Raw genomic sequence first — 26,174 nt, forward strand, 5'->3', positions numbered from 1 at the left:
ACCTGCCTGGGGAGATGCTCTTGGCATCGGCACCTCAACGCACAGATCGGTTTTTAAAAGGGAAAATACCACGAGTGCAACCTCCACTGGTGGATAAAACCCCGCTCCTGCCAAAGCAAGCGCTTCAGCTACCTGCTCCAGGGCCAGGGCCAGCCCCTCCGCCGGGCACGACCTCCCGCTCGTGTCCTCTCCCTCCACAGATTTCACACGCCTGTATTTTTCCCATGGCCCCGGAGCAGTCGGTTCACCCTATCTGCAAACATTTCCAGCTTGCCTTGGAGTTCTTCAAAAACTGAAGAAAACAGGAAATGATTCAACTGACCGAACAGGGTCGGATCTGCGCGACCTTAAAGGATGCACGGGGCTCAGTGCAGCTAGGAAAAGGGGACACAAGGGGAACGCGTCTGGGATCACCTATTTGGGTTTAGAAATGACTTTTTCAAACCGTTTTCCTCTCGCTCTGTTTTTATGGGGTCAGCAGGGCAAAAGCACTGAGAAAATCACCTGGGAATGCCGCGCTGTAGCTGCTGTCCCAGCACAGGGATCCCTGAGGTGTGGCTGGGGGATGTGGGGGGACAAGCTGGCCAGGACAGTCCCTCTGCTTTTGGGGGATCCCCTGAGATCACCAGTGAAACCAAATTACTCAATAAATAAACTACACAGGGGAAAGCTTCGTCTGCAGGATCCCCTTGGCTGCAAGGGCCGTAACTGGTGCTGTGTCCTACACGGGCTTGCTCTACTTTCCCCACAAAATCTTGAATTCAAGGTCCGTAATTGAAATGAATTCAAGATCTCTGTTTTAAATAAAAAAATAGATTTTTAAAAATCCCAATTCAGCATCTGTTCTGAGCAGAAAACCTCGGGCAAAACTGCTTAACCTCCCGCAGAGATGATCCAGGGCTTTCGCTGGGCTCTTAAACCTCCAGACTAACGCAATCCTTGGCCACTGGAAAAAACAGGTCTTAGACCACGACTCTGCAAAGCCCCTCCCTGGGATTAAGCAAACGCTGACGCTCCCCTCGCTTCACCCAGACCCCAGCACATGCTCAAACACTTTGCGCTTACGTGCTCTGTTGACACGGAGCTGCTGTGTCTCTTGCCAGCTCTGCTATTTATTTTCTTTTCGACTGGTGCCAACGTTTCCCTGGTTGTGTTCTGGGAAGAAATTTCCTAAGCTCCCGGGGGGAATTTTGCCTTTGTGAAACCCAAGGCCTGTGACGAAGCGTTCCCTGTAACAGTGGCACGTTATCTGGGCTCCCAGAAACCCGCCACCACTCACCCCTGCAGAAACGCTTCGGTATTGCTCCGGAGGAGGCTTTGCCACCCTCTCCCACACCAAGAACATAAAAACCAGTTTGGGTAAGTTAGATTCACCGGTCTACTAGAAAGCAACAAAAATTCACTGTATTTTCCATCTATCTGCATGCAAAAAAAAAAAATAAATGGCGTGCACCAAAAATTGCAATATTTAGCAATTTTCTTCTAGGAATCCAGAGGCAACCAGTGGCCATTAACTTCATAAACTGGATTAAGCAGCAATGGCATGGCACGGCAAACTCCATCTACAAACATCACTGCCTATACCCGTCCACAGGTACGTGTGTGTGCGTGAAGATAAATGCTGCTTGGACCATGGGCTGCATCGCCACACCGCCCCTGCAGCCGCTGCCCAAGGCAAACCATCATCATTTTAGAAGGAAAAAGGTTTCGGAAACGCTGTTCAAGCTGGTCCATTTAAAAATGCACAAACAAGACATTAAATAACAATGAAATGCTTTCAATTAAAAAAAAAAAAAAAAAAAGAACACATTAACAAAAAACCCCAACAACAAAAAAACCCAACAGACTGGTTGGGTGTTGCCAGCTCTCACAATCTCATTGCAACTCTTGCAGCATCTGATTTTTTTTTTTTTCCCCCCTTGGTGTTTTCGGTGCTGCTGCTGGGAACTGGGGTCCAGCGGGGACACCCCTTGGCTCACCGGGGTCCCCTGGGGACATCCCCCCAGGTCACTAGGCCACCACAGCACAGGCTTCGTGCCACCCCCGCGCAGGTCCCTGCAGAGACCGGGACCATTCCCATTCCATACACCTGGATGTTTCAGGCACGCTCCCCCACGGAGCCAATACCATAAATGTCACCAAATCCTATTAACAAAGGGTTCCCACCCAATTAATTAGTGGGTGCCAGCCTCCACGCAGGCAGAATCCACTCGCAGAAGCACCAAACCGCCGGCGCTTTGGTCTTTGCTGTTTCCCAAAACAAACTCACCTCCTGGATTTTAAGGGGCAGCAGAGCAGCCCCCCCACGCTCCGCTGCCCAAGCAAAACCCACTTGCCCCTAAAAAAAGCCCCTTCCTGGCTCCAGTGCCCACACGCTGGCCCAAGTTTGAGGCCACTGGTGTCAGAGACCTACTCGCCCATCACCACTGACCCAGCCCCACGCCTCAGCTCTGGGCAGGGGCTGTCCCTGTGTTCCCCCCAGTCCCCTGCCCAGCGCCTCCACCTTCCCAAAGAACACTAACTCACAAAATCAGCCTGTGCCTTCAAACCCACCGCCTCCAGCCGGACTTGTGAGCCGGGACGGGGATGAAAAGGGCTTTGCAAAGACCTCCCTCACGCAGGCAGGAGCACGGATGCTGCAGGCTGCAAACTCGCCCGGCAGCTCAGCCCAAAAATCCACGGGAACGGCGGCGGGTCCCACCGCCCCGGGATGCGGCCACCTCCCGCGACCGTCTCCAGCCCCTCTGTCCTGCAGCAAGGGCACGGGGCAGAGGCACGTCCCGAGATGGGCTAAAACACCCTTGGAAAGTCACGCTTTGGGAACCCCAGGAATAAAACACAGGGCGGACACCCGGCTGCCCCAGGAGAGGAGGAGGAAGAGGAGGAGGAGGGGAGCTGAGGGCCTGCACAGACACGGAGCTAGGCCAGCAGCCAAGGTCGGGTCGGTGCCATCTGCTGTGAAGCCCGGCGGGTCCCGGCACACCGTGGGGTAAAGCAGCTCCCGCAGACCAGCGTGCCAAAACCACGATGCTGCTGTGCACCTCAGCAAGGGGGGGGTCACCCCCTGGACCCCTGCCCCACACCCTGAGGCTGAAGGGACGCTCTCAGCACAGCCGGGAAGCAGGCAGCATCACGATGGGAGCGGGAGCTCCGGCTTCCCCCAGCACGGGGATTTGCTCAAACGGAGCTGAACTCACCTGCCCTGGGCACGGCGGCCACCTCGGCTCCATCACCGGATCACCAGAGAGCGGGGGGCTCACCCCCTGATCAGCTCAATCCTGCCTGGGACCACCTCACCCACAGCATTCTGCACCGACCGGCGCTTTCAGGGCTGCTCCCTGCACCAGCTCCGTCCCTCCGCGGCCCAGCCCGCTGGGCTTTGCCATTTTCTAGGGGGCAACCAAACAGCCTCTCATCGCTCGGTCAGGAATTGCACCGCCTGGATGCACTCCAGGCTCCCCATCACCCTGCGACATGTCGAGCCTTTCCGCCTCTGCTCGGGCTGAAGTGGAGAAAACACAGGCAGGAGCATTCCTGCCTAATTTACATTGTTAACATATTTTCTTTTAAGTCAGCTCCCACGGCGTTTCCTCTCCTTTCACATGTGGTTTCGGTCAGAAAATGGCTCCTTTTGCTCGCCTGCTCCCTGCAAAGAAAACCTCCACTGGCAGAGCCCACCGGGGCTGGGGGGGGACACTGGGCTCCTGTCCTGCTCCACGGCCACCTCAGGACACCGAGATGTCCTGGGGGGGAACAAGGGACACTGCTCAGCGCCAGTCCCCGCCGTCCCACCTCCAGCCAGGACCTCTCCATCCCCTGCAATTTGGATTTTCTGCTGCAGGCAGGGAGGACTGAGGGATGCCCAGCCACCTTTGGAGGAGAGGGGCAGCTCCAGATCCCGACCAAAGCCCAAACACCGCAGGCAGAGCCGCGAGGGGCGATGCCGGGAGCTGGGAAGGAGCCGAGCGGAGGGAGAAGCTCACGCAGGAAGGGGGCCCGGGGCCGCAGCACCGCCAGAACAAGGGGCCCATTTACACCCGCCCCGACACAGGCACCCTCCCTTGGCAGTAATGGTTATACCGGGAGCCGAGCTGAGCCGCAGGCAAGCTTTAATTGCCACTATTATTACTACAGTTTTGTTGGAAGCTCAAAGGCTGCTGCCTTCGCTCCGATTTAGAGATGCTCTTAAAGTTAAGCAAGCCTGATCTGGGAAGGGGACGGGGCGGGGTCTTTGCATCCCTGCCATGAAAACGGGCTGTCTTTCATGTCGTAAAGACGAGGGAAGCTGGAAGAAGCAGGAGCCCTCACCGTGGCTGCCGGCAGTGCCCGCAGCCCTGCTCGCCGTGAGAACCGGGGAGGCTTTGGGCTCGGGCCACGGCCAGGAGCAGGATTACTGCCTCCAGTCGCTGCCGTGCCAGGGATCCGCCGCCCGCTACAGCGAGGCTGGTTTTCATTCCCCTTCCCCCAGGAATGACTCAAATTTTCCCATTAAAGCAGCACCAGAAAGGGGGCTATTGTAGCCCTGCATCCCCCCGGGCCAGGGGGACCTTAGTGACACTTTGCAGGGGGGGACAGGGCCGATTGCTGGTGGCAAATGTCAAAGGAGCTTCAAAACCCAGCTAGAAAGCAGGACCACTGGGCGGGGGGGGGGGGGGGAAGAGCACCCCCAGGTCTGTGCTGCAGGGCGAGGACGCAGCAGCTCTCCCACCATTCCCATAGCTGGGAAAAGCACGGCGAGGATGCTCCTGGGGGCTTCCCAACCCCCGGATGGTCCTCAGCTCCCCGCCGGGATGCTGCACCCCCCTCCTCACAGGGAAGGGCTCGGGGGCTCCCTCCCTCCCCGGCCGCCCACGTTTCACCCAGCTCCATCCCCCGGCTCGGAGTCAGCCAGCGCCGAATCAGCTCAAACTCCAGATGTTGGTGAAATGCTATAAATAAAGGAGGGGGAAGGGGAGACTGGGCTGGTGGGACGCCAGGCCCACCGAAACACAAGCAGATGTTCCCCTTCCCCCCCCCCAGGGGCCGGGCTGCACCCCCACCCCCCCCCGCAGCTGGGCTTGGGGAAAAAGGCAGCAATTCCAGCACTCAAAGGTGCCCCTGGCTGGTGAGACCCCCTCCCAGCACCTACAGAAAGGGGGGGTAATTCAGAGGTTTTTCACCAGCCAGGCCAGGAATAAATCCTCAGGCAGGACCAGCTCAGTAAACAACCTGCTTCCATTTTTATACAGCCACAACTCTAATTACCACCCGCCCCGTTAGCTGAGGAGGTGTTTCGGCTCTGACACCAGCGGTCAAAAGAGAAAAACCTCCCTTTGTTCTTCCAGCAGAGCCCCAACAGCCTGACTGACACTCGCCCTTAAAGTTCGTTGCTTCACAGCATCTCCCTGGCAGTGAGGGCTGCTGCCTCCACACTGCAACAGCCAGGAGAAAGTTTTGGGTGTTCCCCGGGGATGAGCGGGGACTGTGGGAGCACCCAGCCCTGAGAGAAAAAGCTGAGCTCAAACACAGCTGAGCTGCCACGAAATGCTTTTCGGCAGGGCCTGCGATCACCCTGAAATGAGCAGAGTTATCTTCAATATCACTGGGAGGAGAGGAGAGGTGCTGCTGGCTCCCAACACCTCGCCCGCCTGTGCAGGCTGTCAGCCCCAAAGCCGAGGTCTGGGCTTTTGTAGCTTATTTAAATTGCTTCCATTATTCAAATTGCTCCAATTATTTTAAATTGATCCAGCTGGATTTGAGTGATAGAAGCATCAAAAAGCAAAATCATTATTTATTTGTTTTTAAAGGGGCAAAAGACATTGAGATTTGTGCTGGTTTCCCCCAACAGCATCCTCCCGCCAGCTCGGGGGGGGGCTCAGCCAGGCGCTGTCTCTCTGCCCCGGGGGGCTGCACCGGCACACGCACGCCCAGCGCCCTTTGGATGCATCCCCCCCGCTTTCTCTGCCAACGCACGGCACAAAGGGAGCGAGAGAGGATGGCAGGCGGGCTGGGAGACAGCCGAGAGATCCCAATTAGCAGTGGAAGGTGTCCAGCCCCGGGTACGCAGCAGGAACCGCAGCCAATACGGTAATTTGGATATTTCCAGTGAGTCTCCAGCCCCTGGCAGGTTTGCTGTGGGGAGCACCGAGTCGGGGCTGGCTGTGCTAACCGGGGTGATGCTGATCCCTGCTCTGCCCTGGGTCACAGCCCGACGGTGGCCCCTGCGAGGAGGGGGGGGGGGGATTAGCTGTGCAGGACGGCTCCTTACAGCTGCAGAGGGGAAGGATGATGCCCGCGAACGGCCACAGCGCGGTGCTGAGCCTCAGCAGGGACCCACCGTCCCCAGGGACACTCACCCCGAGCCCCGTGGCCATCTCAGACACAAGGAAGAATGGGACTTGTCACTGGTGACCCGCAGAGCCCAGCAGCCCTTTCCAGGGCAACGCCAAAGCAATCAGAAAAAAAAAAAAAAAAAAAAATTAAGGAGGTCCTTCGCTGTCCCCTGGCACGGCGGGAGCGGCATGAGGAAGGGGTACGCGCCCTCCCCGAGCTGTGCACCAAAGTGTCCAGGTCCTCCCCAAGCCTGTGCACCCCCAACCTGGTCCCTTCCAAGTATTATGGGATGCAGATCCCCCGGGAGAGTGGGGTGGCCGTGCCAGCACCCTGCCACAGAGTTGGACCTCGGCCACGGCCCCAGACATGACAAAAGGTTATTATCCCGAGAAACCGCCGGGCAGGAGAAAACAAGAGCAGGAAGGATGTGAAGGGTGGGGAGGACGCCTGGTCTCCAGCCCACGGTGACAGTGCCTGCCAGGCTGGGCTGCCCCACGGGACAGCACAGCTCCTGCCCCCACCCCGGGCACCCTCCGCACTGGAGTGAGGTGATGGGAAAAGCATTTTCTTTACGGCCTCCCACCACTGTTTCACCTTCAAGCGCTTTGCTGCCAAAGAAATTACAGCCCGACCTCATCAGCTGCTGGTGCCCTAAGGCGAGGGGGTAAACCTAAATTTGCCCCACTCCAAAATCCCATGCGCTGTGCTGCAGGATTAGGGAAATCCCTGAGCGCAGAGGAGCTTCTCAGGAGGGGGCTGGGGCCGTGTCCTGGTGAGGACCACGCATCCCCGGTGGGGACAAGCCCGGGTGAGGGTCCCCGAGGGGCACAGCCCCCAGCGAGGGCGGCTGGCTGGTGTGGGTCCTGCCAGCCCTCTCCGACTCCGTGGGCTCTGTCTGATCCCACCCGCCTCCCCCCCAGCAGCGATGCCACCAGCCAAGCTGTCCCCACCATTCCTCAGCAATCCTACAGCTGTGGAATTTCTCAGCCACAAGCCGCCAGAAGCAGTTTTTTTGGGTTTGTTTTTTTTTTTTTATTTATTTTTTTTTGCATTTGTTTTTACCCCACCGCTTTGTTGGCGTTTGAGCAGAATCAGAGAGCAAAGGCACCCGCGCTCTCCTCCAGGCAAGGCTGGAGCCAGGAACAGCAGCTCAGGCTTGGCTGGGAGCAGGGAACAGCCCAGGGAAAGACACAGGCAGGGAGGATGGAGGAGACCAAAACCGCCACGTGCATGTGTTTTCTTTGAGACACAACTTTTCCAGCACCATCTGCCAAGGGAACGTGCAGTTGGGATACTGGTGAGCTCCCCTGCTCCAGAGGGATTGGCCCCAGGACAAGGCAGGGCAGCAGCGTGGGTCCTGACAGGCTGGGATTTATCCAAGAGGAGAAACATGGGATCTCCTTTCTGGATCCAGAGGGATCTCACCAGATCCAGAGGGATCTGTTTTCTGGTGGGCAGGAGGGAAAGGATGCAAGGAGTGTCAGTCACCGTGCAGGGCTCAAACCACAGCTTGAGCCGCTGGAACAGGGGGAAAAGTTCTTCCCACGCTCGCCATGAGCCCCCCAGGAGAGGAGGGGGGATTGCTGCGGGCGATGGGAAGGCAGCGGGAGATGCTGGGAATGAGCTTTCCCCATCGCAGGGTGCTCCCTTCCCTCCCTCCCTCCGCCCGGGGCACGGAGAGCTCACAGCCCTGGAGCTGTGCACCGTGAAACCGCTGACCAGGCATCAGCCTGCCCTCTGGACTCCTCAGCTTCTCACAGCGGCCAAGCCTTGAGCAATCACCCAATCCTTCCTTAACGCCGGCCCCACTCCTTGCCTTTAATAACCCCCGGGGTCAATTAACAGGAATCCAGCCGCACCAGCTTTGCGCTCCCGACGCCGAGGGAAATCCCTGTCAAGATGACAAGGGCTCTCGTGTGACGTGCCAGGGGTACGGGCGATGCACCGGGCACCGCGGGGAGCACCGCTCCCTCCCCAGAGAGCCCCCTATATCCCAGTACGGGCAGGGCCTCTCCCAGCCCCACACCCAGGGAAGGGAAGATCTTTTCTCAAGGGTTGAGGTTGCTCAGGCTCCCAACTCCTGGCTTGCACCCTGCGGGCTGCACGGCCGTGCCAGGGCTGCGGGACACCATCGCAGCACCACGTCCCCAACCCCACATCTCACAGCTGCTTCCAGCCAGCACCATCCTGCTCAAGCCCACGCAGAGCTGCCCCCGAAAGTCTGATCTGGGGGGACGGAGTGCAGTCAATAACTAACCCGCAGCCCTGCAGAGTGCCGGCTGTCAGCCGAGACGTTGGAAATGGGACGGAGAAGCTTGTGCTCTGCACCGCGGGCCAGCAAGGACACGGCTCCTGGTCCTCCCCCTGACCCCCCGCAGCCTCCCTGGCCCTGGAGGAAGCGGCCACGGGTGCTATATTTAGACTCGCAGAGCCCAATAAAGCACAGGCAAGGGTGGGAGATAACTCGCCCAAGCCACCGCGCTGGCTCTTTGGGGCTGAGCGTCTCCCCCCTGCTCGGCCACCAAGCCCACCCCGGTGCCCAGGCTGGGGCGAGGGGTGCGTTGGGCACAGGGCAGGAGGAGCTGGGTGCAGCCCCGCAGGTGATGCTTCAGCCCCACGCTCGCCGTGCCCCCGCCAGCTCCCACCACCGCACAGCAGCATTTCGGCTGCCCCCAGCGTGGGGACACATCTGTGCCTCCCCAGCCCGGCCCCTGCCCGGGGAAGGGGAGCGGGAGAACAGGCGCTGCTCTGTGAGCGCCGGGGAGCACTGGGACCAGGGAAGTTCAATAGTTTACTACCAATATTTGTCTTGGCTGGGCGGCACGGTTTGCTGGAGGAAACAGGGCAGGGGGAGGGCTCCAAACATCCTCTGCATTCCTTATAATGAAAGTAAAGCCAGCGCTGTGGCACCCGCGCTTGGGGTTAACCAAATGTAAGGCCTTTTGTATTTAAAAATTCTGCAATGAAATATCCAGGGGGTGCAATTTTCCAAAAGGCAGGAGCGAGCGGCCTCACTCCCAGCCCTCGGCTTGACATGCAAGCTACCCCCTCCTCCCAAAAACCCCACAACTCCAAGCTTTTGCCCCAAATCTGCCCATGGAGTTGATCTGGACATGGCACCCGAGGTCCATGGCTCTGCTTGGGGCTCTCAACCTCCTCCACACAACTCAACCCTCTTTCCACGGCCTCCTTTGCAAAATGCCGGTGCCAGCTCCATCCCACGACACTGCTGGAAAACACGGGATCAAACTGAGACCTCACACAACCAGGGAACACCGGGGCTCACTCGCTCAGCCCGCACCACTGCGATGCTCAGCTCCAGAAGTGCCACGTTTTAAACCCAGATCCTTAAAAATGAGATCACAGAAGATGCCCCTTTGCTTGCTGAGCGCTGCGGGGTGCTGAGCACCCTCCCGGCAGCCTCTCCCCAGGAGAGGGGCTGGTGTTTATCTCCAGCCAGGGTGGTCAAATGGCACCTCCGTGCTGAGGCAGATAAGGAGGTTCAGAGGCAGCTCTGCCAAAGTCTAGGGGGGTCTGGGACAAAGTACATTTTCAACACAGAGCAGGAGAACCTCCCATGATAACCCCCGGAGCCAGCACCAGGCTCCGGCTGCTCCCGCTGATAAAAACCCCTGGCAAAGGCGGGTGCACAGCGTTGGGCACACACGGTGCCGGCTGCGAGCCGTGGCCCTGGGAAGGGCTGGGGAGCACCAGAAACCCCCAAAAACAGAGCCGGGTGCCCAGCAAAAACCCAGGAGCCGCTTCAAGGGACGGCACGAGGCAATTTTGATCCCCACCTTCGGGGATCCCCACGTTCAGACTGCCTCAAGCACCTCTCCAGCACAACGCGGGGTCTCCCACGTACCCCATCCCCGCGACAGACTCAGCCCCCCCCTCCCAATGCCAGCGGGAGCCCTGAGCTCGTTAGCAGCTGCCAGACAAGAGCAGGGAACTCTCCCAGGCAAACCAGACTATTCACCTCGCTTAGAGCTAATTACAGCTTGCCTTAATTAAATCCTGCAAACCACGAACAACCCCAGGGCTGGAATTAACTGATTTACCTGGTACGGCCTTTGGTCGCCCATAAGTGACTACCAGCCCAGGGTGAGCGAGCCAGCCCTGCGCTGGCCACAACAAGGCAGGAGCTGCTGGAGCTTGGGACGAGCCACTGGAGACCCATCCCACGGCTGAGCACCAGCCGGGTGGCACAGCCCCGGCCCCGAGAAGAGCTGCTACAGCACAGCCCGGGGTCGGGAGCTCAGCCCACCAAGGCAGGAGTGGAGGGATCAGCCCTCCTCGCCACCTTCTGTGCTGCTCCTTTCTTTAACGGGATTAGTCCCTGGAAATTCATAAAATGGTTTAAATCACGTAACGCCACGGGGCGAGCGGCAGGTCCGTGCCGGCGGCGAGCCTCGCTCAGCTGGGTTTGCAGCAGGAGGTGATGGAGGGGCCCAGGACCCCAACTCAGCACCGCTCCCTGCCCCACTCCCCTCTGGAGCATCCCTGGCCGTGGGGCAGCGCACGGGAAGGTTCGGTGCCAGGGCTGGAGACCCCACCGAGGGCAAGTCTGAGCTGCCCCGCACACCACTGCGGCACCAGTACCCACAGAGAATCATCTTTCTTACCCTCCCCCTTGCTCATAAAACTACTTTTCAGTTTGTCTTTCGCAGCCTCACCACTAACAGACATCTACCACTGGCTTATTTTACCTGGTAACAAACTCTTGCAAGGCTTTAGGGGGAAAAGACGGACCTTCAGCCAACAAAATCCAGCTCCAAGTCTGGTTATGGTTTAAGCGTACACAGCAGTGGAACCAAAACACTCAGGAGTCCAGGCAAAAGCCATAGTGAAATTAAATTACGATATGGATCTTGCCAGAAATAATTATGTCAACAACTTGGGGTTCAACGCCTTATTTAGAGACCTGCGGATCTGGAGAAACCCTTTGCTGATTATGAATTTAATTTTCTCTGTCTCATATCCCAACCTGGAGTCTCCCAAGATCACTGCCCATAAAACCTCCGTACCTGGAGATAGAGCCAAGGACTGGGAGCCAAAACCAGCGCGATTCAGACTTTAATTGACACACTGAGCTCCCCGACGGCGCTGGGTCAATCACTCCACCTCAAGGGCAGGAGCGAAGCACACAGAGGCGATGCCACAGCCATCGCATTGCACTGGGGTGCTGTCAGAGCTGCAACCATAAAGGGATGTTGCCTTACGGATTAAAAACTGCTTTTTCAAACCTCCTTCGGAAGTCGGGTGTGCCCAGCTGGGAGCAGGACGCCCCAGCCCCCTCCGGCCCAGGGAACGCACGCTGTAAGTCTGCATACACACATCACCTTTGCTCCATGTTTTTCTCCTCCCCAAGAGAAATGCCGTGACACTGGCACCCTCTCCCCCGGGGTGGGAGCAGCCCCGTGCCCAGGGGTGGGATTCACCCAGACCCACTGCATCACCAGGTTTGGGGTCAAACTCCTGGAGATGTTTTTATCCAGCCACACTGCAGGGTGGCACCAGGGACAGTCCTGGACAAACAGTTGGAAATATGCGGTGTGTCCCCTCCTCCACAACTCATTTCGGTTTGGGGAATAAATAGATAATCCAAAACAAGACCCAAATCCAATACTGTTTTAAGGTTTCCTCCACCATGACAGGATCAGGAACCCAACCAGCCCAGAGAAACTCCACGGGATGGAACAAAGTCACAGCAGAGGCTTCGTGCAGCTGCCAGGGCACATGCAGAAGGCCCTGATTCTGCCAGAAGATTTTTAATTTATTTGAAACCATTTAATATTTTTACTATTGAACAGAACCATTAAACAGCTGGCGAGGAGCCCACTTGTAAGCAGGGCTGTTATTAAAGCAAGCTGCTCAAGCGCATCCCTGCGAGCGGAGGGGGCCGGGACCGGCTGTGCCGGAGCAAGCTGCATTTTGAACAGCTCCCATTTAATATCAGTTTTGAAACCATTTTGAGGGAAGGCTTCCGATTACTCGAGGATGCAGAAGGGAACATCGCCGGCTGGACCACACGCAGCATCTCTTGGTGTCAGCAGTGTCACCGCTCCGCAGCCAGGCCATGGGCTGGGATTCAGACACCCCCCCACGCGCTCCTGTCCCCCTCCCAGGGAAGTGGCAGGACCCGGGGTGACCCCCCTGTCCCCCCAGCAAGACCGGGTGTCCCTTGGGAGCTTGCAGCCCCAGGAACAAAGGCCCTTGGCAGGGCGCAGCTCCTCCCGATGCTAATCTGCCTCTTGCCTCCAGCTCCCTTCCACTTGCTTTGTATTTCACTAAAAATATCGTGGCGGAGGAAGTTTCTGCCGCGGGGTGGATGCTCTCCTCCCCGGGAGGGGCTTCCTGCGCTGCCCCGGCACAGAAATAACTCCCCAGGCGGGCTCCTCTGCAGGACCCACTGGCCACACCGCTGCTGGGGACGCCTGCTCAGCCCCCCTCCCTCTGTCCCTGCAGCCCACCTGGGGCTCCTGAGTGTTTTGGGTGACGGGCCATAGCCACAGTCCCCGTGAAAGGAAGAGCTCTGCATGCAAACCCCCTTCCCCCAGCACTGGGAGGATGCGAGTGTGCAGGACCTTGGGGGGGGGTTGGAAGGCAGAGCTGACCCTGCCATGCTCCAGCACGGCAAGCACCACAGTTTTCTTCACCTTACAGCAGCGCGGGTAAGTGCCATCTCGTAGCTGGATTGCACCCAGCAGGATGAGGCTCGGATCCCTGCCGGCGCCCGCTGCTCCCCACAACGCCAGCCGAGGCCCCCGGCAAACCCCGCCGCAGCCAGCGGCATCGCGACGCCAGCCCCGAAGCCAACGACCCAAAACCAGCAGTTCCCAGGTTGCCAATGCACGAGCAGATGGGACCGCGTGGGGGAACGGGGCTGGGGGTGCCCCCCCCCCCCGGGCCTGGTGGGGGGGACCTGCAAGACTCTGGGGTGCAGAGCCCCCCCCCCCAGCAGCACAGACCCCACTGCTCCCCACCGCCTGCACACTGGGGGGGGGGGGGAACAGAAATGCAACCAGCTCCCGAAACACCCCAACACTCACACGGAGGGGGCTCGGCAAAAACAGGTCTCACCCTGCTCCTATTAACCAAGCGCCGAGTCAGAGGGACCAACGGTCTGAAAAAAAATCAGTTATTTTCAGGCGTTTATCCTATTGCTGCCTGCGTGGGAAAGGGGCAGCCTCCCAAAAAAGCAAAACCCCCCTCCGCGCTCCTCCGAGCAAAGCCCCACACGGAACGGCCCCCACGAGCACAGGCCACCATCCCCGGCGTCCCACCGCTGTCCCCGGGAGAGGGGCCCCAGCCCCCATCCCCACGAGGCTGGAGCTGCTCCAGAGCCCACCCGTGACACACGATGCCGGCGAGCCCGGCGCCATCAATAATGCAGCGGGGTCAGCGCCGGCACGGGGCCGCCGGCTTCCCCGCAGCTCCGGCCCCGCTCCTGCCTCTGCGACGGGATTAGAAGAGCTGATCCTAAAAGCAAGCCGGGCTTCGCTGCCGCTCCCCGCCTGAGCTCCTGCAGCACCCAGAGCCCTCGCCATCCCCGGGCACCCCAGGTTTTGCAGGGGGGCTCCAGCCCCACCGCCCTGCTTCCCAGCCACCCCCCCCCCCCCAAAAAGGCACCTTCCCGCTCCCCAGCAGGAGTGGGGGAACCCACCCGCCCATCCCACACCCTCAGCCCAGCAGAACAGCAACCCGAGCTCCCGGCAGCCTTCGTGCAGTTCCACGCTGCAAAGCCATGTCTGCACCCACAAAGTGATTTTTTTTTTTTTTTTTTTGGTTAAGCACACAGTGATGGATCCCCCGACGGGGCACAAATGGCTTCCTTTCAGCTTTATTTTTTTAGCCTGGCAGCACCCAGGAAAAATAGCTGCTGTGGTAAGGGCAGCGACACAGCCACAGCTCCTTGGGCTCCGCGCCGGAGGGTTTCCCCAAGCTGCTGCCTGCACAGTGGAAACCTCACCCAGGTTGTACCGGGGCTGAGCTTTACTGTCCTCCCCCATCACCCTCAGCCCACAGGTCTGAGCCCGCCACCGGGGCCCGGGGAACGCAGGATGCTGCAGGGAAATGCTTTAATTTAAACCATACGCTTATTTTTTGTGTGCCGGGTGTTTTTTTGGGATTGTTTTCTTTTTGTTTTGTTTTTTGGGTTTTTTTTTTGTGTTGGGTTTTTTTTTTTTTTTAATCGCATAATTACTGCAGACATTTCTGCTCATGTTAGGTTTTATTACATCTTTGTGGTTATTCTACAAGCCCTAAATTTTGGGCCTCAACTGAGTTGGCAAAGTTCTCCAAAAACATCTGTCCCAAGTTACTCCCCTTCCAGCTCGCCAGCAGAAAGCTGGCTGCTGAAGATGTTGCAATGCAGAGTTTTATTTGCAACAGAAAAAAATTCTTATTCCTGACCCAAACAGGAGTGTAAATATTTACTGCCTCAATGTTAGCCCTGGCCCCACACCTGCGGGTCCCAACAGGCACCCAGGCTCTCATCCATCCTCCTCCAGAAAACAGCACGTCTGTCCCCAGGCACATCAGCTCCTCTTGAGGCGGCAGCAGGAGCCACTTGCTGTCGTGACAGAGCCGTGACAGAGCCGGCCACGATCCCCCATGGCAACAGGACCCCCATTCTCCTGCTGTTTGCAGTTCTTGCCGGCAGCAACGCCAAGGCAACACCATCCCTCCCTGAGCAGGGGGCCGGTTAACCACCAGCCACAAATTCCCCTACGTTAAAATTCCCAGACCCAACAGGCTGCTTGAATCCCCCAGCTAGAAGACGTGGGTTGGTTTTCCAAAAGATAAACACCAGCTGTAAACGTCCCTTTGCACACCCACGCCGCACAGTCGTGCTTTGGGGTGACCGGAGCAGCAACGGAGGGGAACTGCATCACCCCAAACACATCTCGGTGACTTCACGCTTGTTCTTGTTTCTCCTACAAACACACCTGGAGAACGCAGTGAGGCGGCAAGTCCCAAAGATGCCGCTAACGTGGTGCATGAAACCTGAGTGGGCATAGGAAGGGGGTCCCAGTCATACCCGCAAAGGTGCTGCTGGACCTGAGCACTGCGAACGCCTCCGGGCCGGCCAGCAGCCCCAGCCCAGCCCTGCAGCACGCCTGCCATTAGCCCAGGCATTTAATTAACAGCCACCGCCAGCTCACACTGCTGTCCCAAAGGCACCTTTGCAATAAAAGCTGCTCAGCGCCCAAAACAGCCCCTACCACCCACCCTGAGATCACCTCCCAGCTTCCCAAAGGACTTGGCTGGGTGCTGGGCAGAGCCAGAGCCCCAAGGAAAAAGCAGAAAACAGCCCCATGGCCATGAGAATGTGTTTGGGACAGGGGAGCAACGTGGCATGGGGGCACACATGCCCTGCTGCTTCCCCACCCAGGGGACACGGTGTGGGGCCGGCAGCGAGCGGGCAAACCCCTCCGGCACAGGCAGGACATGGGGCAAGGCAGACCCTGCTCCCCGGGGCCACCACGGCCACGAGTCCCCAGGGTGCCAGGGACAGTGCCAGCAGCCCTGCCGACCTGCTCCTGCTCTCTCAGGGCAGGCAGCCTGATTTTAAATACATGCTGAATTATTCACGGCATTACTGTGGTTCCTGGAGCACAAGGCCCTGGACACCAGGTCTCTGCTGGGGGTGCGCGTTGATCTCCCCACCCACGGCAGCTCTCCCCGGGTGTGTGTGGGGGGGGGGATCACTCCTCTTGCAAAATAAGACTGTGGCAGCGTGGAAGAGGCTGGCAGAGCTGTGCCCACCCTGCCTGCTGCATCATCTCCCCACTGCCCACCACTACAGCCACCCCAGGTGCCAGATTTCCCTCCTCTTTATTTCAGCTGCTCATTGCTTCGGGCTGCACTGAACAATCAAATCAAGGGAAACTGCAGCCTTTACATAAACAAATGCTGCTCGAAAAAAAAATTGCTGCTCCCTGGGAGCAGCCCTGAGCATCGGCACCAGTTCCTCCAGGGGTAGGTTGGGGCCAGCGGTCTGTAGGGGGAAGGGAGCTGCCTTTTCTCCTCCTTCAAGCAGGAAAACTGTACAAAAGACACAAGCATTGCCAGCCCAAGCCCAGCTTCTCCCAGTGCCACCCAGCTCAGTGCCTGGTCCCTTCCAAACCTGGTTGGGGACAGGTCTCTGACCCAACCACAGCTGCAGGGGCAGGAACGTCCCAAATATCCCCCACACTCAGGAGCTGTGCGCCACACACGGGCCCCGTGCCGGTGACCCGCAGGATTAGGGTCAGGCTCAAGCTGCCCCATGCAGGGACACGGTGCTGGAGGGCTGAGCACCGCAGGAACCGGGGTGCACCATCACCCCCCTCCGTGGCCTCCAGCCATTCTGGATCTAGGACAGCCACCTCACCCTGATCAAGATCCCGGAGCAGATCCTACCACCTTGAAGCAAAGCAGGACCGCAGAGGATGCGGGATGCAAATCCTGCTGCTCCAGCCACCCCTGCCCTTGCACCCGGGTACAAGGCAGCTCTACAAAGAGGTGCTGCCCGCGGAGGCAGGAGCAAACCAGCCGCTGCCCCGAGCCTCTGCAAACACCCGACACGTTCAGCACTGCGGGCTCAGCAGCCCCCCGTCCCCAACCCCGTCACCCCCCCGAGGCAGGTCCCTTTATCCAGCCCTGGCAGGGTGAGCACCAAATGCCCCAGGTGAAGCCCCCAGCCCCTCTATGGGGAAACGGGGGTGCTTCTCCCCCCTCACACCCCAGCCCTGGCCGGTTCTCCCCGTCCCACCCTCTCCTTGGAGGAGCCGAAACCCAAAGGCCGGAAAGGTCCGTCCTGTTCCCCTCGCCCGACTTCCCGTCAGCGCACGCTGTTGGATTGCACCCAGCTAACGAAACAGAGAGAAGATAGGAAATCCCCAGCTTGGAAAGTCACCCCCAGCCATGCCCAGCCACCCTTCCTCCCAGGAATGGCTCCTCTCCCACCAGCTGTCCTGGGGGTGACCAGCCCCCCTGCCCCCCAAGGGAAACATACCTATCATCATCATGCAGGCCTTCAAACCATGCAATTAAAAAAAAAAAAAAAAAAAAAAATACTGCCTCCAACCCTGCCCCTGCCAACCCCCAGGAAAGGGGGGTTCCTCTGCAAGATGCCAAACATTTTTGGAGGGGAGAACTGAAGGGGAGAGCCTCTCCTTATCGCTGGAGATGCACGTGCCTCCTGCCTCATACCAGGATCGCCTCTTATCTGCGTGGGGGAACTTCTTCAGCTGTTACTCCGTGGGGGCTCCCGAGGACACGAAGCTTTCCCAATTTTCCCACCCATGTCCTCCCGGCAGCCCCACAGACACTTGTGGGCCAGCATCCAGCCCCCCCCACACCTCTGAGGGGGCAGAGGCCGACCAGGCACCGCAGCCCCTGCAAGCTCCTGGGGAGGAGGAGGAGGAGGAGGAGGAAGAAGAGTGCACCCATCGCAGCTCCACGCTGAGGAGGCAGCTGAACCCCAGCGCTCCCTGCCCGACAGCACAGACCACGGACACGTGGGGACACGGAAGGGGACAGACGGCAGCAGAGAGGTGACAGTGACCAGCTCAGCCACATTCAGGCCCCGAGCAAGGGCAGCGCCGGGCCCGAGCCCCGCTATCTGCGAGCGCAAAGCTGCGCCGTCGCCGCCAGCCCGGCCCCAGCAGCAAGGCAGCCATGGAAATTGGACGTTTTCCACCCCAAATTCTTTCCTTTTTGGAAAGGAGTTTACCAATAAAAGGCACTTACTGCAGAATCACAGTCCAGACCCAGGCCACTTGAAAAAGAGCTAATTTCCTTCCTATTTAAGCAAAAAAGCTGAGAACACATTCGCCCCAGATGTTCCCTCCCTCCTGCAAATAACGGAGGGGAGAGCAGCTCATTCATGAGCTCCAGCTTCGCCGCGTCCCTGGTCCGTGCAGCCTGTCCCCACGGGCTGGTGAGACCCAGGCTGGGACACTGACCTCAGCCGAGGCACCGCGGGGTCACTTGTGCCCTGGGCTGACAACGCCCCCCCCCCCAACCAGGCCCCCGGCAGACCCCCGAGGGGCACAGAGACCTGCACAGCCCCCGGCAGCCGATGCTGCTCCGAGCAAGGAGAAACGAGGCCAAGAGGCAGCTCACCCACTGCTTCAGGGCACAGCGGGGTCCCCAGCCCCAACAGCCACGCAGGGAAGGTTTTTCTCCGCTGGGAAGCAAGCCGTGCTGGCAAGAGGGAGGCTCTGCACCCCGCAGTCCCACCCGCCGCCCCGCTCAGCCCTCACCTTCCTGCTGCCGTGCGAGGAGAAGCTGTGCGAGTGCCGCTGGAGGCTGCCCCCGCTCAGATCCAGCTGCGGCTTCCAGACCTCCCCGTTGTCGCTGCCCACCGGCTTGGCGGGCGAGACGCTGGAGTTCAGCAGGATCCCGCTGTGCACCATCTCCTCCGTGCACGTCAGGCGCAGGCTGCACAGGTACTCGTCCGTCTCCTTGTCCACCACCAGCAAGCGGGTCTCCGTCTCCACGGCTTTGATGCGCTGAACAACCTGGAAAGGAAGAGAACGACTGAGCCGAAACCCCGGGGACCTGCCGGCTGCCGCAGGAGCTGGACCCAAGGACCAGCAACTCCCCAACACCCTCCTGCAGCTTCGGACTTGCTGCAAGGGGCACGGTTTGCTGTCACTTCGAGCCATCGGTGATGGGAAGGGCGGAGCGTGGCTTCAGGGGACCCCCAGGACGGAGTGCCTGTTGCCTGCAGCCCCAGGTGATGCTGGCAATGGCTCTGCCCACCCCAGGGCAGCTGCACAGACCACCCGGGATTGCCTGCTCTGCTCGGACAGGAGCTTTCACTGAGTCTGCTTCATTGCCCCCCCGACCCCCCACAAGCATCAGAAACCCTGCTCCCCGGTTTTATCCCTTAGAGGTACAACATCATCTGTCCCACCAAGCAAACAGTCCTTCACATCCTCGTTTCCTTGATCTTGGGTGTCTTTCTTCCTGCATACCCAGGGCGGGGTGGAGAGCTGGGGTGCACAGGGAGGCACTGAGCACCCACGCATGCATTTGGTGGCTTGGGCTGCCTTCATTGGGTGCTCCCCACTGCACCCACGTACCAGCTATCTCCTCACCTGGGTGGATTTATGAAAGGAAGAACCCGATCTGCGCATTCACCCCCAGCCTGTGCCAGGGGCCAGCAGAGATAAGGGAAACCAGTGCTGGGAGCGGGAGATGGGCCCCGTCCCTGCTGGGATCCAGCTCCAGGCAGCGCTGAATGGGGCCCATTGTCCGGCTGCTGCCCCGGCATCGGTGACTGGCAGCGGCTCTGAAAGGAGCTCGCGGTGTCGGCACGGCGAGGAGAGCCGGGAGGAGCGGACCGCAGCCAGGCAGGGGGGTAAATCACACCAGGGCGGGCTGTGATGGGAACGGGGCAGATCCAGGGCACAGCGAAATCGTCGCCAGACCCCCTGCCAGCAGCCACAGAGAGCTGGGTCTGCCAGGCCACCTGCTCCACGCCCAGGCCTTCCTCCTGAGGAGGAGGAAGGCTGGTATGGCTGGCAATGCTGCTCAGCAGCCATCCCCACCCATGGGTTGGCCCTGAAGACCACAGACCCATGATGATACCACCACCCCCTTAACAGGCGTGCTGGGAAACCCCCAAAGCAGCACTGGGCTTCCCTACAGGGTTCCTGCTCTGATCTAGGTCACACCGGCCAGACACACTGCAACAGCCAAGGTTATAAGTGACAAACGAGCCTAATGTGCAATTAGCTAGCATTTATTTACTCCCCTGCAAGCTCCCTTCAAGGTCAGAGCTGCTATCTGCAAATGAATAATAAAAAAAGAAAAAAAAACAACAAGAAATTTATAGACTGCAGACAAGGTTGCTTGTCCTGAACCAACTAATCTGCTGCATGCTGCAGGCTCTGTCTCCACGAGCCGTGCCAGGCAGCAGCGTGCCCAGGGCTCCCATCTGCAACCGGCCTGAAAAGTGCTATTCCATTAAACCCCTGAAAATCCATCTGCTCCCTTTCAGATCTATTTACACCTGACATCAGACGGTGCTGCTGATACCGGCACCTGCGCGAGGCCACTTGTCCCCGAGGGGACCCGGGAGCAGGCAGCCGATGTGCAGCGGTGGCAGGAGATGCGGACGGGCGATGCCTGTGGGGAGCGTGCAGGAGAAAGGCTGTGTCCTGCACAGAAGCATCCCCCAGACCCCGCAGTTGGGGTGCTCCAGGAGTTTAGGGCAGCACAGTTAACCTCCAGCGGGGAGCAGGGTCCTGCAGACCACAGCCAAATGCCGAGCGACTGGGGAAGCAGCCAGCGGAGAGCGACGCTGGGGCTCAGCCCACTGCCGAGCACCCCAAGAGCAGTGATGGAGCAGGCGTCCCCCAAATCCCACGAGTGCCGGGGGCTGAGCCAGGCAGGGATGGAGAGCAGGCACAGAGCAGCCCCTCGCCCCGTTAGAGGGGACGAGCAGAAGGGGCTTTCTGTGACAAACTCCCCAGGCAGCACGTCGCTTCGGGAACAGAGCAGCGAGGCGGAAGGCAAAGCAGCAGCCAGGCACACGGTGAGGTCCCTGGCACCCTACCCGTTTCCGAGCCATGGTCACAGCCTCGAGTCCCCCAGCTTTTCTGAAGACGACACAGCCTCCCCGGCTCATCTGGCGCCTCAGGACCTTCTCAGCACCGGTCCCAGCCCCATGATTTCCGCAGCTCCACCCAAACAGACTTTCACCCCTGGCTACACCAGCCCCAGCCCCGCAGCGCCAGCCCCGGGCCCTTCCACCCTTGCCAAACACCAGCTGCCCAGCAAGGAGACTCACGGTGCCACCGGGAACAGCTCAGTTCATCCCTCCTGCTCCCAGAGAGATACCTCTGCCCGTGCACCGCGCTGCCAGCCTCAGCGAGGACCTGGAGGCTTCCCTCGCTCCCGGCACAGCAGGAGGGCAGGATCCCACTGCTGCTCTGCCCCAAGCACCCACTGCCCACCCCGGGCGAGGAACCAGGATGCAGTTTTGCATCCAAGACATGAAACGCCCCGAGAACACGCTCTGCCTTCGCTCCTTGGGAAAGGCCAGGAAAAAAAACAGAGAACAAAGACACAAATGCCGCCAGCTCCAGCTTGAAACAGAGTTACACCCAGACAGCAAGGCCTTGTTTGCTGCGAGCTCCGTCCCACCGTAGCTTCAGATGCACCGGGAGAAATGTTACTTATTCAAGGCCGGGGACCTCAGCAGCACAAGGAGAGGCCACGGTGAACCAGCTGCTCTTACATCAGCAGGAGCCAGGGTCTGACCCGCCACGGCAATATCCATCCCACAGTCCATCAGTGCTGGGTATTTTTTTTTTTTGGAGAGGGGGCGGAATAGGTTCTTGCTGTATTGAGGCAGGACGAAGGGCAATGCCAAAGCATGTCCTGGGGCAGGGCAGCTCCTGCTCGCACACACTAATGCCATCACAGCAGGAGCACAGCACAGCGGTGAGCTCCACATCACCCCAGATGGGACACTCCGTCCCATTCACTGCTCTGCTGCAGGGAGCAAGTGCTGGGGCTGAATCCTGCCTCCGCCAGCAGAAAATGGAAGACAGGAAAATTTCTCCCCTTTCACTTGACCTACTGGAAAACCCCCACACATTTCAAAGACACAGCTGGCTGTCTCAGCTCTGCTATCACCCATCCCCAGCATCCCAGTTTCAGCAGGGAGCTCTGATGGCTTCCAATACGATGCAGCTGGTTACAGGAACACAGCCCTCCTTTCTGCCCAGCCAGACCAAAGATGGGGATCGTCCTTCAAGGGTTTTGAAATCACACTCGGGACAAACCACTAACTTTTACACAGCTGGCTCAGATCATCCAAACAGGCTCAATTAGCCAGGAAAAACCACCAAGCATGTGGAGAGGAGTCCCCAAGGCTTTACTGGAGCCACCTGGGAGGCTCTGCCTCACCTTCAGCCCAGCAACACCCACACCCGGTGGGTGAAGCCCAGGAACCTGCAACCCCCCCCCCCCCCCCCCCCCAAAACTCTGCAGGGTCTGCAAGCTACACAAGGCACATCCCTGCTTTGCCCCTAGAAAGTGCTGGCAGAGGGGCCTGGCCATATGTTTTAAGTTACTAAAGCACTAAACCCTGCAGAGCCCTGCGAGCCTTTAGGCAAACGGGCACACTGGGCACTGTGCCCCTGCCAGGCTCCGTGGCTGCAGCAGGACAGAAGCAGCTTGAATCTCATAGCTTGTTTTTTTGGACGGAAACTGTTCAACAAATACAAGTTTCTGTCTTATAAGCAGAAAATGACACAGCTTGAAGTGTGCAGCTTCTGTTACAAAGCTGAGAAACAGCTCGCTTGGATTCCCCCCCCAGCCACAGCCATGGTCTAATAACAGCCATTATTTCCCTACAAGCTCTATCTCACTTAAACCAGTCAAACTGCTGAACATCTGCAGAGCTTTATCAGTAGATTTTAAGGCATCCTTCACACACTCTGAGCTGCATAAGCAGGAGCAGCTTGTCCAAAGTAGCCACGAAAACCCACAGCAGAGCCGGAAATAAAGCCTGGATCTCCCCATTCCTTTCCACCACAGATTGCATAACGCAGCAGGGCCCTGCCCATCCCGAAACACCTTTGCCTTTCCCACCTTTACACCATTACAACAGCAAGCAGCAAGACAGGCGACACCCCGCAACCCTTCTCACAGGAACTCCCCGTCCCAGGCACACAAAGCCCCCCTGCAACCCCGGCCTAGGATTTGGGGGGGGGGGGGGGGGGGGGGGGGGGGGATGGGACACACGGACGGGTACACACACACGAGAGGGCACAGCCATTCCGCCCCAGCAGCCGCCAGCCAAGGATGCTCCGGGTATTTTGGGAGCAAAACCCCCCCCCCCCGCTCCAGCCCACCCCGGGGGAGGCTGGGGCCCGGGGTGCTGGGGCGGGGGGTCACCTCGCCCGGCCCCCGCCCGTACCTGATGGTGCGTCTCCTGCTCCACGTTGAGCCCGTTCACCTCGACGACGCGGTCCCCGGCGCGCAGCCCCGCCGCCTCGGCCGGCGAGCCGGGCTCCACTTTGCGGATGAACTGCCCGCTCTTGCCCTTCTCGCCGTGCAGGTGGAAGCCGTAACCGCTCTCCCCCTTCAACATGCGGCACAGCCGCGGCTTCAGCTGATCCTTGGCCATGGCCGGGGCGGCCGGCGGAGCGGAGAGAGGGGCGGGCGGGCGGGCGCGGGGCCCCTTTTATGGGCGGCCCGGGGCGGGCGCGGAGCGGCGGGGCGCGGAGGGGCGGGCCGGGGCCGGGGCCGGGGCCGGGGCCGGGGCCGGCGCTGGGGCTGGGGCTGGGGCCGGGGCGCTGCGGAGCGCGGCCATGCTGCGCGCTGCCCCGCGGCGCCGGGAGCGCGGCGGGCGGGGACGGGGACGGGGACGGGGACGGGGACGGACCGGGCGGGGACGGGGAGGAGCCGCAGCGAGGGACGGGGATGGGGAGGGCGGAGCTGGGACCGGCACCGGCACCGGGACCGGCACCGGGACCGCCACAGGGACTGGCACCGGCACTGACACCGGGACCGCCACCGGGACTGGCACCGGCACTGGGACTGGCACCGGCACCGGGACTGGCACCGGCACTGGCACCGGGACTGGCACCGGCACCGGGACTGGCATTGGCACCATGACTGGCACCGGCACCGGGACTGGCACCGGCACCATGACTGGCATTGGCACCGGCACCGGGACTGGCACCGGCACCGGGACCATCACTTCCACCAGCACCGGCACTGGCACCAGGACTGGCACCGCCACCACCACCAGAACAGGGACTGGCACCAGCACCAGGACTATCACTGGCACCGGCACCAGCACTGACACCAGGACCGACACCGACACCAGGACTGGCACCAGCACTGGCACCAGCACTGGGACCATCACTTCCACCAGCACCAGCACTGGCACCAGGACTGGCACCACCACCACCACCAGAACTGGGACTGGCACCAGCACCAGGACTATCACTGGCACCGGCACCAGCACTGGGACTGGCACCAGCACCACCACCAGAACCAGGACCACCACTGAGACTGGCACTGGGACTGGCACTGGCAGCAGGACTGGCACCGCCACTGCCACCGCCACTGAGACCGCTACCAGCACTGGCACTGCCACCGGGACTGTCACGGGGTGGATGGAGCTGATGGAGCCCCGGGACCGATGGCGCAGGGATGCCCCGGGGCTGATTGCAGCCTCTCGGGCTCAGGGATTGTGGCTGTGTGGGCTCAGCTCCAGCAGCTGTGGCTCCCCCCAATCCCCGGTGCAGCACAGAGCCCCCCGGGCTGGGGCACCCCCAGAGCTCACTGGGCAGGGGCGGTGGGCAGCCCTGAGGGCAGCTGGCTGGAGCCCACCACCCTCCAGGCCAGCCTGGGCACCGCTGCTCACACAGATCTGCCAAGCTGGGACCCCCCTGCGTCTGCGGGCCAGGCCCCCCCATCCCCACTCCCCTCCGGGATGGGGGTACCCAGGCCAAGGCTGATCCATGGGGCAAGGCAGCTTTCCAGGCCACAGGCAAGAACCACCCTGTGAGGGGGAGGTGATGAAGAGCAGGGCCTGGAGCAGAGGTTCATCCAGAGTTCATCCTGAACTGACGGGATGCGCTGGGAGCCCCCGGTCCGGAGCGGGGAGGAGGGACCCCAAAAATCCCTCTGCCCACCCAGCCCGTGACCTGGGGGAGATGCGGAGCTCTCTGCGGGATGCCCCTGCCCAGCCAGCCCCTCTGGCACATGCAGAGCTCATGTGTGTGTTCCTACATATGTGTAGGTTCACACACATGGTCATACGTTTGTGTGAAGGAGCTCAGGAATGGTTTGTGTCCCCCCGAACGCCAGGACGGGGATGGGGTTCGTTAGCTGGCAGCTCTGCCGTGCCGGGTGGGAAAAGACTCCTGCTCCATCCCGGGTGCCCCTGCAGAGAGGCCGTCCAGGTTTCACCCAGAATTAGCTTGTTTCGGTGAAACAAAGAGATCCCCATCTTCATCCTTTTGCATTCCCAGTCCTCATTTCCTTGAAATCTTTCACAAGGAGGAAACAACCCAGATTGATCGTCACAGCGTTGGCGCTGCATGTCGCGTTCTTGTGTCACAGGTTTCCTAGCTCTCCTCTGTGGTATTTCTCCTTCCTCAACCGCTTTCCTACGGGATTTTTACAGAGCTGAAGCAAATGCAGTGGGCAGCTTGAGGCAGTAAATGAAAGACTCCAGAAATTAGTATTGATTTGCTTTTAATTTGTAGTCTGCTTTTAAAAAAAAAAAAAAGCGACTTCCATTGCAGTCGTACATAAAGTCACTCTTCAATGAAAAGATGCTTGAACCAAAAAGATGCTTGGTGACATGTCTTAGAGGAGAGCTGTTATGCTGGAAAAAAAGTGACATTATTTATCTCTGGCCATTCTTCCCACCCTCCTTTCCTATAGGCAGAAGCACCAATCTTGGCACAAAATCTTGGGTGACACGAGAGGAGGCCAGAGAGCTGGGCAATTCAGACTGTTTTATTTGCTGTACAAGGCAAGTACTCCCTTGAGCCTCTTTGTGGAGTCCTGAAGCTTTTTATCAGGCTAGAGGAGTGCAAATAATTGATTTTTCCACTCACTGGCCGAACCAAAAAACTGGGGGGAGGGGGGGAGGAGAAGGAATTGTTTCAAGTTTATTTGAACAAAAACGTTTTTCTTTTTATTCAGTGCAATAAAAACACGAGGTAGAAAATCTTTTGGGTGGTCAGACAGAATATTTTAACCCTTTTGAATGTCTCTTTAAAAGTGTTGGTAGCCTGAAAAATAAAAAAAAAAAAAAAAAAGGGAAAAAATATGTCAAAAAGGGGAAAATGAGATGTTTGGATTTCTCAAAAATGTTTATTTATTTT

The 26,174-nt window shown here is 59.2% G+C and overlaps 1 protein-coding gene across 2 annotated transcripts in view; it reads right to left on the reverse strand.

Annotated features, from left to right (window-relative positions):
• Nucleotides 1-23,527, reverse strand: part of SLC9A3R2 (SLC9A3 regulator 2) — a 39,039-nt gene extending 15,512 nt beyond the window's left edge. Inside the window, exons 1-2 of one of the 2 annotated variants that reach the window (XM_042798347.1) lie at nt 23,243-23,527; nt 18,567-18,824 (exon numbers count right to left, since the gene is read on the reverse strand). In XM_042798347.1, the coding sequence (XP_042654281.1) occupies nt 18,567-18,824; nt 23,243-23,452 (468 nt within the window). In that variant the 5' untranslated portion in view covers nt 23,453-23,527. Of the gene's footprint in view, nt 1-18,566; nt 18,825-19,406; nt 19,461-23,242 lie in introns of those variants that run through there. The other variant, XM_042798348.1, reaches the window with a different exon arrangement.
• Nucleotides 23,528-26,174: the final 2,647 nt, after the last annotated feature.

Source organism: Tyto alba, unplaced genomic scaffold, assembly GCF_018691265.1.
Source record: "Tyto alba isolate M040663 unplaced genomic scaffold, T.alba_DEE_v4.0 Super-Scaffold_28, whole genome shotgun sequence".
Classification (NCBI taxonomy): Eukaryota; Metazoa; Chordata; class Aves; order Strigiformes; family Tytonidae; genus Tyto; species Tyto alba.